Source organism: Tiliqua scincoides, chromosome 3 (genome assembly GCF_035046505.1).
Source record: "Tiliqua scincoides isolate rTilSci1 chromosome 3, rTilSci1.hap2, whole genome shotgun sequence".
Taxonomy (NCBI): domain Eukaryota; kingdom Metazoa; phylum Chordata; class Lepidosauria; order Squamata; family Scincidae; genus Tiliqua; species Tiliqua scincoides.
The window spans coordinates 14191966-14211181 of record NC_089823.1 but is presented as its reverse complement, the minus strand read 5'-3'; the positions used below and the strand labels follow the sequence as shown (position 1 = coordinate 14211181).

Sequence of the window (19216 nt, the reverse complement as noted above, 5' to 3'; positions counted from 1 at the left end):
GAGGAGAGTGGAGCAGCTTGGAGCCACTCTGTTGTCCCCAGGAACGGGGGTTGGGATCTGGCATAACTGCAGGATCCCAGCCCTACCTCCTGCTCCCCGCCCACCTGCCCCTGGGACTGCCCACTACCCGCCCGCCCCCTTGCCCAGGAACGCCTTCCTCCCATCTCTTCCCCGCCCCCTCCCACCTACCTCAAAGCCTTGCATAAGCACAGCCAGGCCAACGCAAGGAGCTCAGAGGAAGCTGGTGCAGAGGCTTGTAGCACATTTGTGATCCTCCTGGGGGTTTTTGTGCCAGCCCAAGTCAAGGGCTGGATTGCACCCTAAGGCTGCAATCCTAAACTCATTTATATGAGAGTTAGCCTCACTGACCTCAATGGGCTAATATTTGGGGCTATATTATGAAACAAATACAAAGCAAGCACTATTATTGGATGGCCATTTCTTTCTTTCTTCCCTGTGTTGGAGGGGGTGGGTGGGTGGACTGGACCATGCCTGTTTGCTTTTGAGAAAACGCCCAGTTAAGAAATTTGTGAGCTACACTTCTGGATTGAGTATTGATCATTCATATCTTTGAGTTTCACATACTTGTTATTGTATGAGCTTGAGAGGGGAGGGAGAGTTAGGAAAGAATGACAGAAGGACAGTTATATTTTATGGAACATAAGCTTATCACCAGGAAAGCAGTCTAATCTTCACCCAACCTAATCTAACCTTCATCCACCTAGTCTTCACCCATTAGGCAAGTGAGGGCACAATCCTAACCTCTTATGTCAGTGCTTTCCATCACTGACTTAAGGGCAACGCAGCTCTGAGGTAAGGGAAAAAACATTCCCTTTCTTTTAGGAGGCCTCCATGAGTGATACCCAACTGCAGGATGCAGCACACGTCCCATTGGTACAGCTATGCCAGTGCTGAAAAGCACTGGCATAAGGGGTTAGGATTGCGCCCTAAGGTTTTTACAGAGATGCTCCCTGAAAAGCTTTTTTTAACAAAACAGACAATTTCACCATCACCTTGTTGTCATCTACCATTTACCTTTACAAAATGCACACTTGAGTAGTACACCCAGGTGACACAGTTAGGATCTGAGATGCCAGGACCTGAACTTTCTGGGACATTCCATCGGTAAGTGCTAATTTCACCTGGTGTGGGTTTGAATTGAGAGAAAGGGAGAAGGAGAGAGAAAATAAAACTAAACAGTTTTTCGATATGCAAAATTCAATGAAACGGCGAGTTTTGAAATAATAGAATCCAGCATGGTATTACTTTTATATAGGCTCCCAAGCCTATAGGTGTATGGTAAAATCTTCAAACATGCCATCTTTCACTTAAAAAAAATAGCATTCCATTTCTAGTCATTATAGAATGGCATACGGCAAGAACATTTCTAAATATGACTGCATGTCTTTTCTTGCTTGAAAGCATACAAGATATTTTTTTCCTTACCTGGCATAGTGGCAGGTGCTTTATTTTCAACTTCTTCTACTCCATGTGCTGATACTGAATAGGGCTGACGAGCTTTGTTCTTAAATATAATTAGTATTGAGTCACCAACCTCTGCATGGATCAAGGGACCTAGTTTTTTTTGGGGGGGGGAAACAAAAAACACATTTATTATTATTATTATTATTATTATTATTATTATTATTAACAACAGTATTTATATATCGCTTGTCAACTAAAAGTTCACAAAGCGGTTCACAGAGAAAAATCAAACAACATACGAAGCTGCCTAATCCCATATGACTGCTGATCCCATAGCCCAGTATTGTCTTCTCCAACAGTCAAAGGCTTTCAAGGATCCCCACCCTCACTTGGGTGGTAATCTGTGAACAAGTCTTCTCAGTCACAGCCGCCTGACTTTTACTGCTCTCTGTTCAGTGCCAGCTGAAGCCTGTTTTATTTCCTTCTTTTAGTGACACCTGGTTTTCAGATCTCCATACATTTTTATTACTTTTTCATTTTAACTTATACTTTTTAAAAACATGGCTAGTTTATTTATTTACTCTGTTCAATTACTGGGAGGGGCTGCCTGGGAGGGCCTTGTGCAGAAAGGGCAGGATGGAAATCTTAAATAAATATATGCAAATAAATACAAAGGTCAGTTGCACAGCCTGTGCAGAATTAAAGCCCTTCCCCCATAGATACTGTAGGGATGTGTTCAGGTTGCAGTTTTGACAGGACATGGCTGTGCACTGAGTGCGTATCTGTTCACACATTCTACAATCCTTCCTTTCCCACTTGTAGACCTCTCTGGGTGAATTGAGCACTGTGACAGTGCACAGTGCAGACTCATGCAGCTGGCCTTGCTCCAATACCCCATCATCCTACTCTGGTCCAGGAAGGTAAAGTAGAACAGTGGCTTTATTTTAAATATAGTTCCTGCATGTGGGTTTTTGCAGTGATCAGAGATGCCTTGCTCTAATGAAAATCCACAGGACCTCATATCAGACTGTCAGCAACTGGGAATCTCTGGATACTTACCTGTGGAATAACAGACAATTGGTGATTTATTTGGTGGCAGCAGCACGAGATAAAGGAAGCGCAACAGAGTTCAAAAAAAATGCTGCCTTACAACACCCCTACATTTGCAGAGTTGTTGCTGAGGAGAAGTGATAACTTGCCTAAGGCCAGCTAGTGGTTTATGGTAGAGACAAATTCTTCTAGCCACTAGGCTCTAAATCAGTGCTTCCCAAACTTTTTAGCACCTGGACCCACTTCTTAAAATGACAATTTATTGTGACCCACTAGACAGAGAGGGGGGAATATTTTATTTATTATTATTATTAATACATTAATAATTAATAATAATCAGGGTCCTTTGCTCCTGAGGCTGCTAGAGACGATACATATAGTATGTGCGTATATAAACCAATGATTTTCAACCAATGAAAATCTCATGGCACATTGTGAAGGCACTAAAATGTTCAAGGAACACCATTAGTTTTTTGACAGTTGACAAGGTATTCCACACTGCTGGTGGAGGCCTCACATCCTGCAATGGCCCTACTAATAAATAACTCCCAAATTCCCATGACACACCTGGAGAGCATTCATGGCACACTAATGTGCCACAGCACAGTGGTTGAAAATGGCTGGCATAGACACTTGCTAGACTCTCCCTAGAAATGCAGTTCAAGGACTGTTCCCCCAAACCTTTACAGTCATTTCAGGGTACCCAGAAGACTGAATTGGAGAGCAAGATGTGCAGTTAGGGACTTACAGGCCAGACCAAAGGCTGAAACTGGGTTCACATGTGATCTAAAGAATGCCAATTACTATAGAAAATGGGAAAATGTGACATTGTCATTTGGGGATATGAAGATTATCATAGCGCAGGTTAGCATTGCAGCTAACAATTTTCTTCTGCAAACCAGGCAAGGATACTTGTAAAGTTTTTTTTTATAATGTTTCAGAAAAATTATCATGACCCACCAAAAACTGACTTGCAACCCACTGGTGGGTCCCAACCCACAGTTTGGGAAACACTGCTTTAAAAGAATAAGAAAGTACAATTATTTATCTGGTGTGGAGGCATTCACAAATGATCACATCTTCCCTCTCCTCTTTTCACATTAATAAAACTTGTTCAGTTTTTAAAATTGTGTTTCCAGGAAACAGACCCTCTACTGCATTCAGTGGTTCGTCCAAGTTCCTCACCTAAGATCTGCAGGTGTTCATCGTTTGCTGTCCTCTTTTTGTGCTCTGTAAACTCTCCACTTTTGAATTCTCTATAAACCACCTTCTTGTACTTTGAACCTATGAGATCTTCACCTTGACTCACAAACACATGCCCATAACTTGAAATCATTAACAAAAACAAAAGATAGTGATACTTAGACATGAAATGCAGTTTGAATAGCTTGGTATGTAAATTTTACAGCCTTGCTGATCCTGGAAGATAATTGAGGCCACAACTAGCTGAAATCAAATGTGATTTGAAGTACAATCCTCTGCATGTTTACTTAGAAGTAAGTCCCACAGTGCTCAGTGGATGTGCACATAGCGTCTCAGCCAAGGTTACCTGTAAAAATTACAGGAACTTCGTGGGACTCACTTGCCATTAAAGAGCTCCAGAGCACCCTGATGGGAGCTGCGTGAAGCTCCTGTTTCAGCTGTGCAGGGTCACTGCTTAGAAGGAAAAATGATCACAGCCTGATTCACTTTCTAGAGAGTAAGCCTCTGTGAGTACACACAGGGTTTTCTTCTAAGTATGCATCAGCTTGTACTGCAAGTCCCATTGAAATAAATCTGACACATTAGTCCCACCTAGTTGTACTATTAGTTTTGAGGGGACTTTGTTGTATTGGCCTTACTTGGAAAGGGGGCTATAGTTTAGATCTAGGCCAACCTCTTGCAAGTACCCCAACACGGATCAACGTACGAAATCCTGAACGTCATGCACAGCAAGCCAAAAGAACAGGACAATGTTTGAAGAGTACATTTCAAAATGAATTAATACAGGCAATCAATTCAGTAACTGAACATTTAGTTTTGTTTGCATGTTGTACAATGCTCTGCTTTGAAGCTCTGCATTCGTAATACAGATGGCTTATTTTAGACAAAAACCAGTAACTATTTGTCACTGATAGCAATGACGACCTAAAACTCTAATATATCTAACATGTAACTGTTGGTACCTTTCATCTTTGCCTGTCATATTGTCCTTCTTCTCTGCCCAGCTCTTGTCAGGAGCATAGTCCCACTCAACTTCTTCAGCCGCAATGTAGTATGTTCTCAAGATCCCATAGGGGCGCCCATCAGGCACCAGCTTGTGACAGGGCTTAATGTTGTACAGTTGCTTCATCCCACCAGTAAAGTGATCAAACGTTGTGCAACTCAATCTGAAGGTCCCTAATAGAAATTACAATGTTTATCAAAGAGCTCTCTGATCAAAAATAGGATTATGATTATTAATAAAAAGTCAAAAACTGCTAAGCGCTTTACGAAAATTAAAAGTAACTGCCCACAGAATTATAATCTGAAAGCAAAGACATGCTAGGGAGGAAAGGAAAGCAGAATAAAAGCAAAGGAGATTCAGGGCACAATCCTAAACAGGTCTACTCAGAAGTAAGTCCATGTTCAATGGGATTTACTCCCAGGAAAGTGAGGATAGGATTGCAGCCTCACAGCCCAATCCTATGCATGTCTACTCAGAAGTAAGTCCCATTAAAGTAAATGGGGCTTGCTGCCAGGAAAGTGTGGATAGGAGTGCGCTGTCAGTTGGGAGAAGTCAGGGTGAAAGCCATCATTGGAGACCTTTAAGCAGAGGCCGGATAGCCATGTATTAGGGATGCTGTAGATTGGATTGCCTGCGTTAGTAGGGGTTGGACACAATGCTTTTTTAGGTTCCTTCCAACTCCAATTCTATGAATAGACCTGTTTTAAGGAGGGCTTTGAATGTAATAACAAGAGAGAAGGATGTTATGTGGAAAACCATTTCAGTGGCACAGAGCTGCAAAAAGGGACAAAGTCAAAGAATACAGAGGTAATGTTAAGTTGCAATAGAAGTTTGATACCCATTGAGCTGCGGTTCCCGAACTCCCAAGTAAAAAACTCTGGTAAGTCTTTGTGGGGGAGGGGGAAAGGCAGCAACACAATCCCCAGACTCTCACTGCTGTTGAGGATGGAAAGGGGTTTAAACTTACCCTTCGCAGCCTCTAGGGCAGGGGTCAGCAACCTTAAACATTCAAAGAGCCATTTGGACCCGTTTTCCGGAGAAAAGAAAATCTCGGGAGCCACAAAGCCCTTTTGACATCTAAAATGAAGATAACACTGCATATATAGTTTTTTTTTACCTTTATGATCTGCTGCAAGCTCCCCTTCATGTGCTAACCAGACAATATACTTATTGTCAATATAGATATATCTTGACTGAGGGCCCAATTCCTATCTAACTTTCCAGCACTGATACAGCCCAGACTTAAGGAAACAAATGTTCCCATACCTTGAGGAGGCCTCTGTGACTGACTCCCCACTACAAGATGCAGTGCATGTCCCATTAGAATGGCTGCACTGACACTGGAAAACTGGATAGATTGGGCCCTGAGACGGTACTCTGAGGCACACACAGGGTAACCAGATGTCATAATAAAAGATGACAAGTCACCCTAAAATGTAGGATATTGAAGAAAAATGTAAGACCACAAAATAAAAGCTAAAAACACTCATCTATATAGATTATATATTGATCAATATATAGATTATATATTTATTATATATTGTATTATTGATCTCATGTGCCTAATTTAAAATTACTTATTATTGAATTTAAAACTGTATTACATATAATGTATTAATTACAAGAGGGGATGCGTTGCCTGCTCACAGGGAAAAGCAGGACATTTAAGTTCTTTTCCAGGACATGGGGCTAAAAAATAGGACATGTCCTGGAAAAAGAGGACCTCTGGTCACCCTGGGCACACACTGAGGCAGTGCATGCTAAGACGGCACCCTTGAATTTAGCACTCTTCATTTTTCCCAGGTCAACCCCCATCTTTCTTGCTCCTGAAAGAGCACCCCTTTCTAAGGCTCCCACAGCCCCATCTCTGTCCTCCTGCTCCCCATGGCACCCCAGAAAAGCAAGGTAAAGATGAAGTTACACAGGCAGCCCTTCCACAGCCTCCCTCTTCCCCACCCACCCACCCTTGTAAAGTCAACACTCCCCCCTCTCCCACTGCTCTGCCTCACCTATTGCCCTACAAGACAAAAGTGAGGTCATCCCCATTGCCTCACTGTGCCAAGCCCCACCCCACAGCTGTGTGCACAGGAGATGCCCACAAGGGGACTGCAGGCGCCTTCTGCCCTCTCCTGGGAGCTGCCCCTGCCTCCCCCCACCCAGGCAGCCCTGCCTGGGCTCCCCCTCCTGCCTCTGCACCCCCCACCGACCCCCCACTGGAAGCCCACCCGCCTGGCGCCCCCATCCCTTGCCAGCCACACTCAGGGTGACAGGAAGCCAGGAGGGGAGCCTGGCTGCTGTCAGCCACACTCACCATATACAGGATGTAGAGGGCACATAGCGCATTACGGGAGCAGGTGAAGCCCCAGCACACCATCTTCCCAGGCAGGAGTGGCCAAGCCCCCTTTCCTCCCCCACAGCACAAAACAATCTCCCGCTCCCCCCAAGGGGAAAGCAGCAGCAGCCCGTCCTGCCCCTTTAAATCCCAGCCTGCAGGAGCCAAAGCAGCAGCCGCCTGCCCGTCCTGCCCCTTTAAATCCCAGCCTGCAGGAGCCAGTGATGTGTAAGTTTAATCAGCCCCCTTCCATCACCCGCACAGTGCAATCCTGGGAATCAGGTTGCTGCCTTCCCCCCTCCTTAAAGGGGCTAGAGGCAGGGCTTCTCAAGCTGGGGTATCTCAGGTTGGGGCATCACAACACTCCAGTTTAAGAACCTCAGCCATAGAGTGAAGGTCCCAAGGAACAGCATATAGAGGGGAAAAAAGAGAAGACACTTAAATATGTCTTCAAGACCAAGGAGACATTTAAAAGTAGTCACAAGTTAATCTGAAGATGATGAGCAAAAGGGAAAGAGGAGAAGATGAGAAGAGAGGCAGCTCTCTTGCCGAAAATGCCATTGTCTAATTTGGGGCTTATTTTCACTTTCAAATAGTAGCTATACAGGTCCCAAGTGGACCAAGACTGTGGGGTAGAGGTAGAGAACTTTTTCCCATTAAAAAGGTTACACCCCTGAAGTGGCCATTTCACCTCCAAGCAAATCACCACCAGTTAGTAACATGATTGTCAGACAGCTTATGAACTATTGTGAACTCATGCATGGCTTGCACATTCACCATTGCAGTCTCTGGGCCTACTACAAAGGGTTTCTGAAAACACCTGTGTAAAAGGGGAGGGGACTTTCACCACCATAAATATGTGTGCCAGCACAGAGGGTGCAAAAGGATTACCTTTCCATTAACTCAGCAGGAGGCAGACATAAGCAACGCTTGGGCTGTTGAAAGGTCCTGCTACTTTTCTAAAGTTCCCAGTACTTTGGGGGGAATGGCCAGAGGCAAAACAAGCTGATTTTATGCCATGGACAGAATCACACTTTAACACCTTAGCATTTGTTTTCTGTTCTAGTTGCATCTTAACTGCATCCTTGGTGAACGTAATTTCTGTGACACAGTGCCCTGTGACAAGTGAATTTAAATGGCACTGAGACCTCTGCAGCCCCTAGTGGGATGAAAGTGCTATAGCATATTCTACACAAAAGAATAGTTCACAGCCTGATTCTTTTTCTGTGATTGTTTGCTCAGACATAAGTCCCACTAAGGGCAAAATTACATGTCATGTTTATTGAGATAATGGGGGAAAAATGGGATATTTTGGGAGAAATAATATTGAGAACATGGCATGGGGAAAGAAACCAAGTCCTTCTCTTCCTGAAACCCCCAATCCCTGTTAAAATTGGGGCTCCCTGCAGCTGAATTTGTTAAAGAGAGAGAGGAAGGGTTGGCTATGCCTCTTACTTAATGAGGTTTAGCCTGCCCATTCTTTAACAAATTCAGCTTCAGAGAACCCCAATCTTGGCTGGGATTGGAAGGCACAGGGAGGACTAGGTCTCTTTCCCTGTTCTCACTGAAAATTTCAGCAAAATTGCTAACCCAAATATGCTGTTGCTGCAGCATCAGATGGGGCACTTTGGAGAAGGGGTGTGTGTTTCTGAATACCAGTTCCTGAGAAGCAATAACATGATGGCTATTTGCCTATGTATCCTGCTTATGGGTTTCCAGGCACATGCTTTAGCTTGCAAACTTACACCTGGTAACTTCAAGGGGTAAAAGCAGTTGATGGGTGGGCAAGAAACTTCAAGAGAAGAGTGGTTTTCTGCTCCTAAAACCTACCAACTCGATCTGGCTGCATCAGCACAGTTGCTGACTTGTGAGGGAACAAGGCAAAGCTATCCCTATTTGTGCCACTCCAGTGGATGATGTTCCCTTGGAAATGAATGCCATGCATGTTTGTTTCGGAGCCTAGACCAATCAAATGCCAAGAAACCTTGTCATCCTTGCACATGGTGAGACCAGGTTGGTTACCAAACAGGTATCCGTTGACAACTGGAAAAGGGAAAAAAAATACACTGGTGAGAAGAGCTCTGCACAAATTCTGCAATCACAAATAGGGGTTACGTTTGCTTCAAATCATCCCTCCTCATTCTTGCCTCTCTACCTCTCAGGTCTGTCCCACTATCAAGTGTCCAGCTACACAGTAAGAACCAGCATACATGAGAATACCCTGCTGACTCTCTTCTTCGCCACACAACAGCATCAGCAAGTGACAGTTTTGAGTAGAAATGCAGTACAGGGTGGGAGTGCTCAATTCTTCCCTGGTTTGCCCCCTTCCCCATGAAACTCCCTTTCCCATCAGCCCTTTTCCTCCCCCAGGACATTCCAGGTACATGTTTGCAAGACAAAGCATGTTCCTGAAACCCTGCAAAGGAATAATCAACTTGGGGGGGGGGGAGTTTTGGAAGAAAAGCAGAAGGCTAGAGATGCACCCACTACTTCTCCAAATTGGCCCATCTCGACACTGCTTTGCAGAGATCCAGTGGTCTGTTGCGAACTTTTGCATTAGTTTTTAAACATGTATTGAGACATGAGATTCTAGGTTCCTTAGAGCAGGGACCTATTTCTCTTGCTTTCTTTTTCTTGTTCTGAAAAAGATAATGTGTACTGACAGCACTGCAGGAGTAATACTAGTTGTACAAGTAGCAATTATCATTATAACAACAACTTTTCATTATTAATTATATTTTTAAGAGACAGAAATGGCACAGTTGCCATACAGTCTGAATTGGCACCTGAGCCCCAAGAAAATTCCCATGTTGCCTAGCCTTAATGGTTAGGGGGACACAAATAGTAATGTTATTATTTATTTCCTCCTAACAATTAAGGGAAGTTGAGATGGGACTTTTGTTGGGGCTCATGTGCCAATTCAATCTACATGGCAGCCCTGCAGCTTATACCCCCTTAAACCACATGGCAGAGTAAGGGAACTGCAGGACCAGCTCAAGTAGCAGAGTGCAAAGAAAGGAATGGTTTGTAAACCCCTCTACAATATAGTGCATCCTCTTGGCCTCTCAAAGGCAGACTTCCCACACTTCTGGTTTACTATCAGCACCTATTAGTTATGATAGTTAGATGAAATATCCACTTTAAGGGTATTACACTTAATGACTATAATAAACCTTTCAGTTGGCATCCTTCAGTCTCGGAAGACTATGGTGTCACGCTCTGAATGGTGGTTTCAGAACACAGTGTCCTCTCCAGTGAGTGAAGCCTGGGTAAAGTAGGTATGGAGGATAGGCTGTTACCCATGCAGCAAATCCCCCCTCTCCACGTCGCTGAAATGGTCCAATGGAAAGGCAGAGGCCAATACGGTTGGTTCCAGCGGCGGCGCAGGAGTTGCCTGAATGTGACTGTGTTCAGCCATGAACTGCCTCAGGGACTCCGGCTCCTGATTTTGCCTCGAGGTTGACTCCTGAAGCCTTAATAATAAACCTTAATTCATTTATATTGGTAAGTCACTTAGATGATGGCATTGTGATTCAAGTGGCACTTCCATTCATATGAAGCCAGCTGCTCAAAAACTCAGCTGAATACTTCTGAATAATAGTTGCTGCAGCAGAGGAGGGCTATTGCCTCCATGCCTTGATTGTGAGCTTCCCAGAAGGATCTGGTGGTGAATGGTATAGCTAGGGGGGGAGGCAGAGTAAGTAGTGCAGGTGCCGCAATGTGGTGTGTAAGCAGCCGCTCCTACTCACTATTGGAGACATTCTAGGCAGTGATAGCAACAACAGGAGACTTATACAGCACTTTGTGGCACATGGAGTAGTGACCGCACTGTCCCCCTGCAGCTACGCCACTTCTGGTGGTCTGCTGTGGGAAGCAGGAGAAGAGATCTGATGGACTTTTGGTATGATTCAGCAGGGTGCTTTTAGTGTCTTTATTAATGCACAGCACAGAAAATGGCATGCAGACAAATCTTATACAACAGCTGACCCCCTTAACACGTGACCAGTGGTGTCCTTTGATAGGACTGAGCACGTCTTGAAGTTCTGCAAGGACTGCTGTGGACGTGCACGTTTCTGCTGTGATTGTGGTATACCGGATCAGGATGAGTGCATACCATGCAACCCTCCTCCCACTGACTTCAAGGATAAGTTTGTTATTATTAAGCATACACTCAATGACTATAATGAACCTTAATTCACCTACATTTGTAAGTAGCTTTAAATAAACAATTATTACAGCACAGTGTTATTAAGATGCCACTTCAGCTTGCAAGAATGCAGCAGCTCAGAAACTTGGTTGCCATGTTCACAGGATTGCATTAAGTTGGATGTGTTAATTACAAACTACCTGGGAAAGGCAGAGACCCCATTCTGAGAACTTTATTAAAGTTTACAAGGTCTACAATCAACAGGTTCCCAGTCATCTAGGCTTTCTGAATATATCATCATTTTAATTTTACACACAGAGAAGCTAATTGACAGCGCTGGGGTAAATAACTTTTTGTGACGTTTTCTTGCTTGGTTGCCTGGAGAAGATTCATACTATCCACTGGCAACTGAGCAAGTACGTATTGCAAGTCTGATTTCCTGCTACGTCAACATACTCAATGGGAAAATAATTTCCTGACTGATTTTGGCTGGTTTTGTGTGAATCTTGTGAACATATAACACATCTGAAGATTAAAATTACTCTGCAAAATTCAAGAACAACATAAATACCCACTCACTATGCAATAGTCATCCTTTGTGTGATGTGCATTATAACTTATTTCATCTAATCAATTATGGTCTACCTTAATCAAAGGGAGGCACCAATGCCAAGACACATGACAGCTGTTAGAGTCACACTGCACCACAAAGGAGTCCACAGGGAGCAGGTGCCAGCATCTTCAGGCCCTAATTCAGCCAACTCGACCAGTGGCATAGCCATAGAAGCCACCTGAATCTGTGGAGCAGCTGAGGACCAGGTACAGCAGAGGGCAAGCACAGGACAGCTCTGGGAACAGGGATAGGGAAAACAGGCAGCTTATGGGGCCCAATGAGACCCAGATCAGGGATAAAGGGAGGCAAGTGATAGCCAGACACTCTCTCTTCCCATGGAGGAGGAAGTAGGAGCACTGAGTGGATCGGCTATCTGCAGATTCTCCTCTGCTATGCTCCCAAGGCTCCTGCATTAGCATTAGGTAGGAAACCCAGGACTGGAAACCCTGAGTTTGCCTTGTAATATCTTTTGGAATAGAAACCTGTGCTGAAAGTAATCTATGGATAAATTTTCCATACCATGCATTTTGTTGGATTCCTGGAAATCCTCATCATCCTTATTCACTGTAGAGGGCTTGCCAGTAAATGCATCAATGTTTGTGTCAAGGTAGAAACTCAAATTCTCATCAAAGATGGTAAACAGCAGATAGAATTCTCTGTCTATTCCTTTCTGTAGTCAAAAGCAAATCATACGCATCAAAACATATCAGTGTTGCACTTTAAACAGGAGATGAGAAAGGAACTATTCTTCTCAAAACTTCCACCAAAATTCTAACGCTAATGTTTTGAACTGTCTCTCGAACCAGCTCCTGCCATTCAATATTTTGGGAACTGTCTTCCACAAGCCTAAGCAAAGTGAAGATGATGCTGCCTGCCACAAATTTGTATTATTCTTGGATCGAGATCCTCTGCTATAGACCTCACAAATCCTCCTTTTCTCCCATTGTGGAAATCCTGTGTTATATCCTAAGACATCTGTGGTGATTATCATCCCTCAACAAATCACTGACAAAGGCCACTGTGGTCCAGATTTATACATATGCCAGCACACTCTGACCCAGCCCAGTCTCATGTTGCTTTGTTTGGGTTGATAGCAAGGAAAGCATCACATTCCAGAGGTCTTTGGGTAAAAATACAAATGTTAATTTGCCAAAACAACCTCCACCTCTCCTCACTGGAAGGTGAAAAGCTTTGCCTTTGGAGAATTCCATTACAAGTAGCATCTTGCTTGGTCATCTTATTTAGACCTGCAAACTGTGTCACATCCTGGCAATTTCTTGACTTGGAGGTAAACAAAACCATTAGTGGTGACAAGGAAGTGACTTCACCTAGCTTCCCTCACCAACTTCTTCAGAAACTCAATCAAAAGCCTTATAATGATCACGGCCAGGTCTCTGAGCAACTGAGAATCCCTGGAAACAACCAGAGATTGGCAGTCAGGTGCTATCAAGACACCAAAAAATGGTCCAAATGAGCACCCCTCCCCACATTGCCCAATGAGAAATTTGCTAATAATTCTGGGCATTGATCCCTTGTTGTGGCACTCTCTCCTAGGTCTTGCACTGAGCATAACTCATTGGTGCTATGATAAGCACCCCTATTCTTTCCACAACCCAAAAAGAACTCTGTCTGGAACCTGGCATAGGCACCAGACCTGGCTTTTGCTATGCAGTGTTCTTTTCCCCCAAGCACTACAACGAACAGCAGCTCAGCATCCACTGGGCCACTTTCCAAGAAGCTTTCCACTGAGATTTATTTTGAATTAATACATTAAAATGCTGACTGACCTAGTTACCAACCTACTCAAACTGCAGTTACAACAGATTTGTAGGACCAGCCAATGTAGCAACACTTTACATGTAAAGGAACAAATTTTTCTTCCAGCTCTCCACAACTGAAGTTACACTTCTATGTCATTCACTCCTTCATTGCTAACTTGGGAGACGTTTCAAAGAATCACAAGTATTCAGGAAGGATAGATGCTTTGGTTGCTATTCACTATATTAGCTGAAACAGAATCTTAATATTTAAAGTATACCTCTAAGTACTAGATACCTGAAACAAAAAAATAGGGGACAGGTTATCTCTTAATTGTAAGCTTCCCTGAAACATCTGATTGGCCACTGTTGAGACAGAAAGTTGAGTTGGATGAGGCTTTGATATAATACAGCAGGGCAATTCTTACATATTTAGCATTGTCAATAGTGGGCCCAAGCCATAGAGGTCTCTATGCATGAAGATTTACATAACATTCAACCCTTTGGTTCAACATATGCTCCCATTCATTTAAAATGCAACGTCTTATAAGAATTTGTACCTGTGTTCCATCCGGTTCCAGAGTATCCTTCTTACAGATTACCAGAGGCCCCACAAGGCCAGATTGGGTGTCCATCACTGGATCAGTTGCTGAATAATATAGGTAGGTGAGACAAGGTGGGTCACTGTCTGTTGGGCCAACACTTTCTGGAACTTTCCATTTGTACTCAAAGGTCTCACCAGGTTCAACATGGGCTCCCAGTTTCTGATGCCCTTAAAACCAGAGGAACACAGGTAAAAATAGTATTATCCAAAATCAGGGCCAGCCCATACATGTAGCCACTAGAAGTGTACTGCATTGGTAGCAGATGTAGACCTCCCCTTCAGAAGGGTCTGAAGGGGAGGTGGACTTGGAGTACCCGTCACCCTGAATCTGCCACCGTTGCAACCTTTCCCAATCATCACCACCTTCCTCCCTAATTCAAATGTAAAACAATCATCTTCATGCCAGCATAAGCACAAATCAGATTCTGCTTTGCACTTAATTGAGCATAAAGGCAATCATTCTCCTACTTACTGGACAACTTGTGCTCTGATTTGAAACCTGAATGTTCTAGACTTCACCACTTTTGGGTTTTAACACAGTATACAAAGATCACGGTATGGGCTTTGGTTTTCACCCAGACTTTGTATAACATTCAGGCACAATCATTAGAGATGCACACAATATTTGGTCTAATTTTTTACTCAACTGCATGGAGCTCCATGGTGGCTATGCAGCTGCAGCTGTCACCATCCACAACACTCAGCAATGATGTGTTTGTGACATTCTGGTGCCATCTGCGGGTTGTATTGAGAAAGGAAGCCACTGGAAGCTGAATGGCCCATAATAGGAAAACGCAGCTGGGACTTGCCATTGTTAAATAGGCATATGCAAAGATACTCAATAGTCACACCTCTGAAATGGCTCTGGAGCTGTAAGAGGGAAAGCATGGCCATGGAGATGTGGGTGTTGGACAGCAACCTTGTTCAGTTGTGTGGTGTTTTAAAAACAGCTGTGCAGCCGCACTGTCTTGCAGCTTACAGGGAAGGCTAGAAGCACATCTCTTGTTGACATCACTCACAGGCATCACATATTATTAGAAGTCATTCCCACTGGTTTCAACAGGACCTGCTTCTTAGTAACTATGTTTAGGATTACAGCCTGAAATGCTGAGCTTTGGCTGAATCATGCTAATTTTTTCACATGTTGGTTCCTTAGGCGTAAGCTTTGGAACTGCTCATGAAACACTCACACTCAAAGACAGAACGTTCAACTCATCATGCAAAAACCCGGCACTAGGTCAATAACACTCCTTCTGTCCATGTGGAGTCATGGATAGAGTGCTGGACTTTGGCCGGGATCAGACACGCGGCTGCAACTGACCATCTGCGTAAGGGGCTCCTTCTGATGATTTGCTGAAGGCTACACCATGGGGCATCATGCTGCAATTTTTGTCAGCTCTGTTTGCAAAAGTAACCAAGATTGTGTCTCCGACTTCAGCTTTTATAACTGGGCCTTGAAAAGAAGGGGAGAAACAAAATGACTTGGGGGGGGGGGAAGGTTAAAGAAGAAATCTCTTCCACTGTCATTTCAAAGAGTTCATCTGTTAACTATGCTGCCCCTCTTTCTTTTCCTTTTCAGCAAAATTATCAATGCTGGGATTCTTGACGATTTCTCACCTTGATGATTTCTCATCTAGGCACTTTGTCTACACCTGCTTAACTCTAACAAAACTACAACAACAGCCTTGTGGTTAAACCTAAGCCTAGGCTCAGGAGGAAGACATCATCATTTCTGAGTGCAGAAAGCGACCAGAGACAGACATTTTTATACCACCCTTCCTCCAAGGAGTCCAGAGTAGTGTACATAGTTCCTTCTCTGCTTTTGTCCTCACAACAACCCCATGAGGTAAGTAAGGTTGAAATATGGTGACTGGTCCAAGATCACCCAGGAAGCTTCATGGCTGAGCAGAGATTTGAACCTGGATCTTCCAGGTCTAAGATCAACACGAGAACCACTACACCATCCTGCCTCTCATTTTCCAGCATGCATACACCCATTTCGTTTGACTCACTGTCACCTTTAGTAGCATAGAGGTTTCAAAGGAAACAGAAAAAAGGATGTGTTTTTCAGAAGGGAAAGTGTGTTAAGTGGACACACCCCAAGCAATGATCTCTTTCAAACTGCATTCAGCTCTGACCAAACGTCAGAGTTATTGATGCCAATAGGAGCTTCTTTCCCTTGCCAAATAGCAGCCGTAGTGGAGGTGGGGGTGAGACACCAATCCAGATTGGGACTGTGGCATGGACAAAGGTTTAACGCCTTCCTCTTGTGGTCTTTATCTTTATTCCTTCTACCCCACAGCTATTATTTTTGAAAGAAAGGGTAAATCTATCAGCACCAAGGATGGTTTTAATGTAACATCTAATCTTGCCCCGAAATCACTGAAGACTCAAAATTGGAAATAATTGACTGTACCAAGTATGCCAAGGTGGACAGCAGATTCTGGTTGTTCCTTTTTTCTTGCAAAACCTCCATTCGTGTATTCCACATAGTGCATTTTCCAGTATCGCCCTCCTATTCGATCATCCCCTTGTGTAAAGAAAGGTGCTGATTCACTGTGAGAGTGCAAAGCATTGAGATTGGTTACAAAGCTAAATATGGTTACAAAGCTGAATATGGACACTCCATTTGAAGCATTTGAAGCAGAATCTCAAACACTCCATTTTGAAATAGGCAAGACAATGTGCTAGTTTGTTCTATTGCTTTTCAGTGCAATGTCTACATCATAAGAACATAAGAACAGCCCTACTGGAACAGGATATAGGCCCATCTAGTCCAGCTTCCTGTATCTCACAGCGGCCCACCAAATGCCCCAGGGAGTACACCAAATAACAAGAGACCTGCCTCCTGGTGCCCTCCGTTGCATCTGGCATCCTGACATAGCCCATTTCTAAAATCAGGAGGTTGCACATACGCATCATGGCTTGTAACCCGTAATGGATTTTTCCTCCAGAAACATGTCCAATCCCCTTTCAAAGGCGTCCAGGCCAGACACCATCACCACATCCTTTGGCAAGGAGTTCCACAGACCAACCACACACTGACCACACCAACCCCATCGCACCCTCAGGATGGCTGGAGAATTGCTTTGGTTGTGGCGGTGGCATGATCAGACACCATCACCACATCCTGTGGCAAGGAGTTCCACAGACCAACCACATGCTGACCACACCAACCACATTGCACCCTCGGGATGGCTGGAGCTGCCTCTCAGGTACATTAGGAAGTGCTTTGGTTGTGGCGGTGACATGATCACTGCAGTGCTGTCACTGCCATACTTGCTAGGCTACTCCCCTTAAGGCGAAATGACTACTTCTGGTTCCCCTGGTGGTTCTCAACCCATCCATTTGGGAACCACTGACCTAGTGAGTTTATGTCCAAGCTGTCATTTGAACCAGAAACTTTGAATCTCACAATGTTGTTGTGATGATAAAATGTGCTGCCCTGGGGTTCTTGCAAGAAGTCTGGGATAGAGATATGACAAACAATATTATGTATGTTCTGGCTCACAGCTAATGCTTCTAACTGCTGCAAGTCACATATCCATGAAATCTGAATTACAAATCTTAAGTTTTCAGTTAAACGAAAACAAAAAAATGGAATACACAGGAATAAAGACACTTACCTGCCAGTAGCATTTAAAGGCTGTCCTGTGAATTTATCAATGCCACTAGGACCGTAATCCCAGAGAATCCTTTCAGCAGCAATAAAATACCTTCTTTCCTGGCCACTCAATGAATGTGCAGTAATACTTTGACCACAGGCCTTAACATTATAGAAACCCATCATTCCAGCTGTAGTATGGGAAACACACATAAGAAACATTTAATCACTGCTGGTTTCAACACAGCCAGTTTGAAAAGCTAGGGGGAGGTTATGTTAGTGTGCAGCAAGATAACGTAAAAGGTTTCCTCTCTGCAGCCAATAACTACTTCAGGAGTGACTTGTATCAGAACCATGGCACTGGGAAAAAGGTTGGACTTCCCATGACTGCTTTTATAAGAAGAAAATTGCATGGTGAGTTCCAATCACAGAGCTCCAATCCAACATGTAACTTGGCCCATGAGGTTCACAGAGTGGGAACTTCCCCTCCCCAGGCTCTTTCTCTGGCAAGCATAAGAAAGACATGCTTCCCTCACAGCATTGCCTCCCTGCAATGGGTATTCAGAGGTTTACTGTTTCTGGATCTGGGGGTAGCACAGAGCCACCACGGCAAGTAGCCACTGGTAGACTTTTTCTCCATGAAACAGGAAGTGATGTTTTTTAGCCCTCTGAGACCTTTACAAAGCCTTCTGAGGGTTGGGGAGACAGTGCGCTGCTTCCCTGGCCGAAAGGCCCTGAGTGCTATGGGGGGGGCACTTCGGCTCGTGCTGTGGGGAGGCACCATGGGGGGGGATGGCATGTTCCCCTTGCCCCTCCCCACAGGTACACCAATGACTTCTCCAATCTCCTTTTAAAGCTGTTCAAATGAGTAGCCATCAGCACATATTGTGGCACCAAATTCCACAAACTAATTACATGCTGTGTGAAGATGTCCCTCCTTTAGTTCATCCTAAATCTTCTGCTAATCTCTTTCACTGGATGACAAGTGGTGGTGCTATTACTGTGATTCTGGTATGATTTTTCTAGTATTGTTCTCTACACTATGCATAATTTTCTCAAGTCTTCATGATTGAGACTTGCTTAATTAGTCTCATTCATGTCCTCCCCTTAATCACTTTTTTCCAAGCTGAAAAGCCCTACAGTTGTAACCAGAAGTACAAACCTCAGAGTTTGACTCACAGATTGCATGAGGTTCTCTATTTGCCTTCCAGGGAACCTCCTTGTACCCGACACATGCCTGGTTAGCCAAACAGGTTGGGGGAACTCCTTTTGCTTTAATGAACTAAAGGCCATTGTGTTGATTGCCTCCAGTAACTCAATATGCCTCATCCTGAGTGACTTTTAAGTCCCATGTGGAGGTGAGACTCCTGTGCTATTTACGGCATGAATGATCTGGCTAGAACAATGAACTTCTGAGAAGAAGTAATGATTCGTGCAGCACCTCACTTTTCACTTTTTTGAGTTTTATGGCTAAAAGT

The 19216-nt window shown here is 44.0% G+C and overlaps 1 protein-coding gene across 1 annotated transcript in view; it reads right to left on the bottom strand.

The window, feature by feature from the left end:
- Nucleotides 1-19216, bottom strand: part of HEPHL1 (hephaestin like 1) — a 31549-nt gene that overhangs the window by 4295 nt on the left and 8038 nt on the right. The window contains exons 6-15 of the mRNA XM_066619302.1: nt 17761-17929; nt 16551-16690; nt 15456-15587; nt 14091-14302; nt 12293-12443; nt 8844-9056; nt 4641-4854; nt 3661-3800; nt 1447-1575; nt 1036-1142 (exon numbers count right to left, since the gene is read on the bottom strand). Coding sequence (XP_066475399.1) covers nt 1036-1142; nt 1447-1575; nt 3661-3800; nt 4641-4854; nt 8844-9056; nt 12293-12443; nt 14091-14302; nt 15456-15587; nt 16551-16690; nt 17761-17929 — 1607 coding nt within the window. The remainder of the gene's footprint in view (nt 1-1035; nt 1143-1446; nt 1576-3660; nt 3801-4640; nt 4855-8843; nt 9057-12292; nt 12444-14090; nt 14303-15455; nt 15588-16550; nt 16691-17760; nt 17930-19216) is intronic.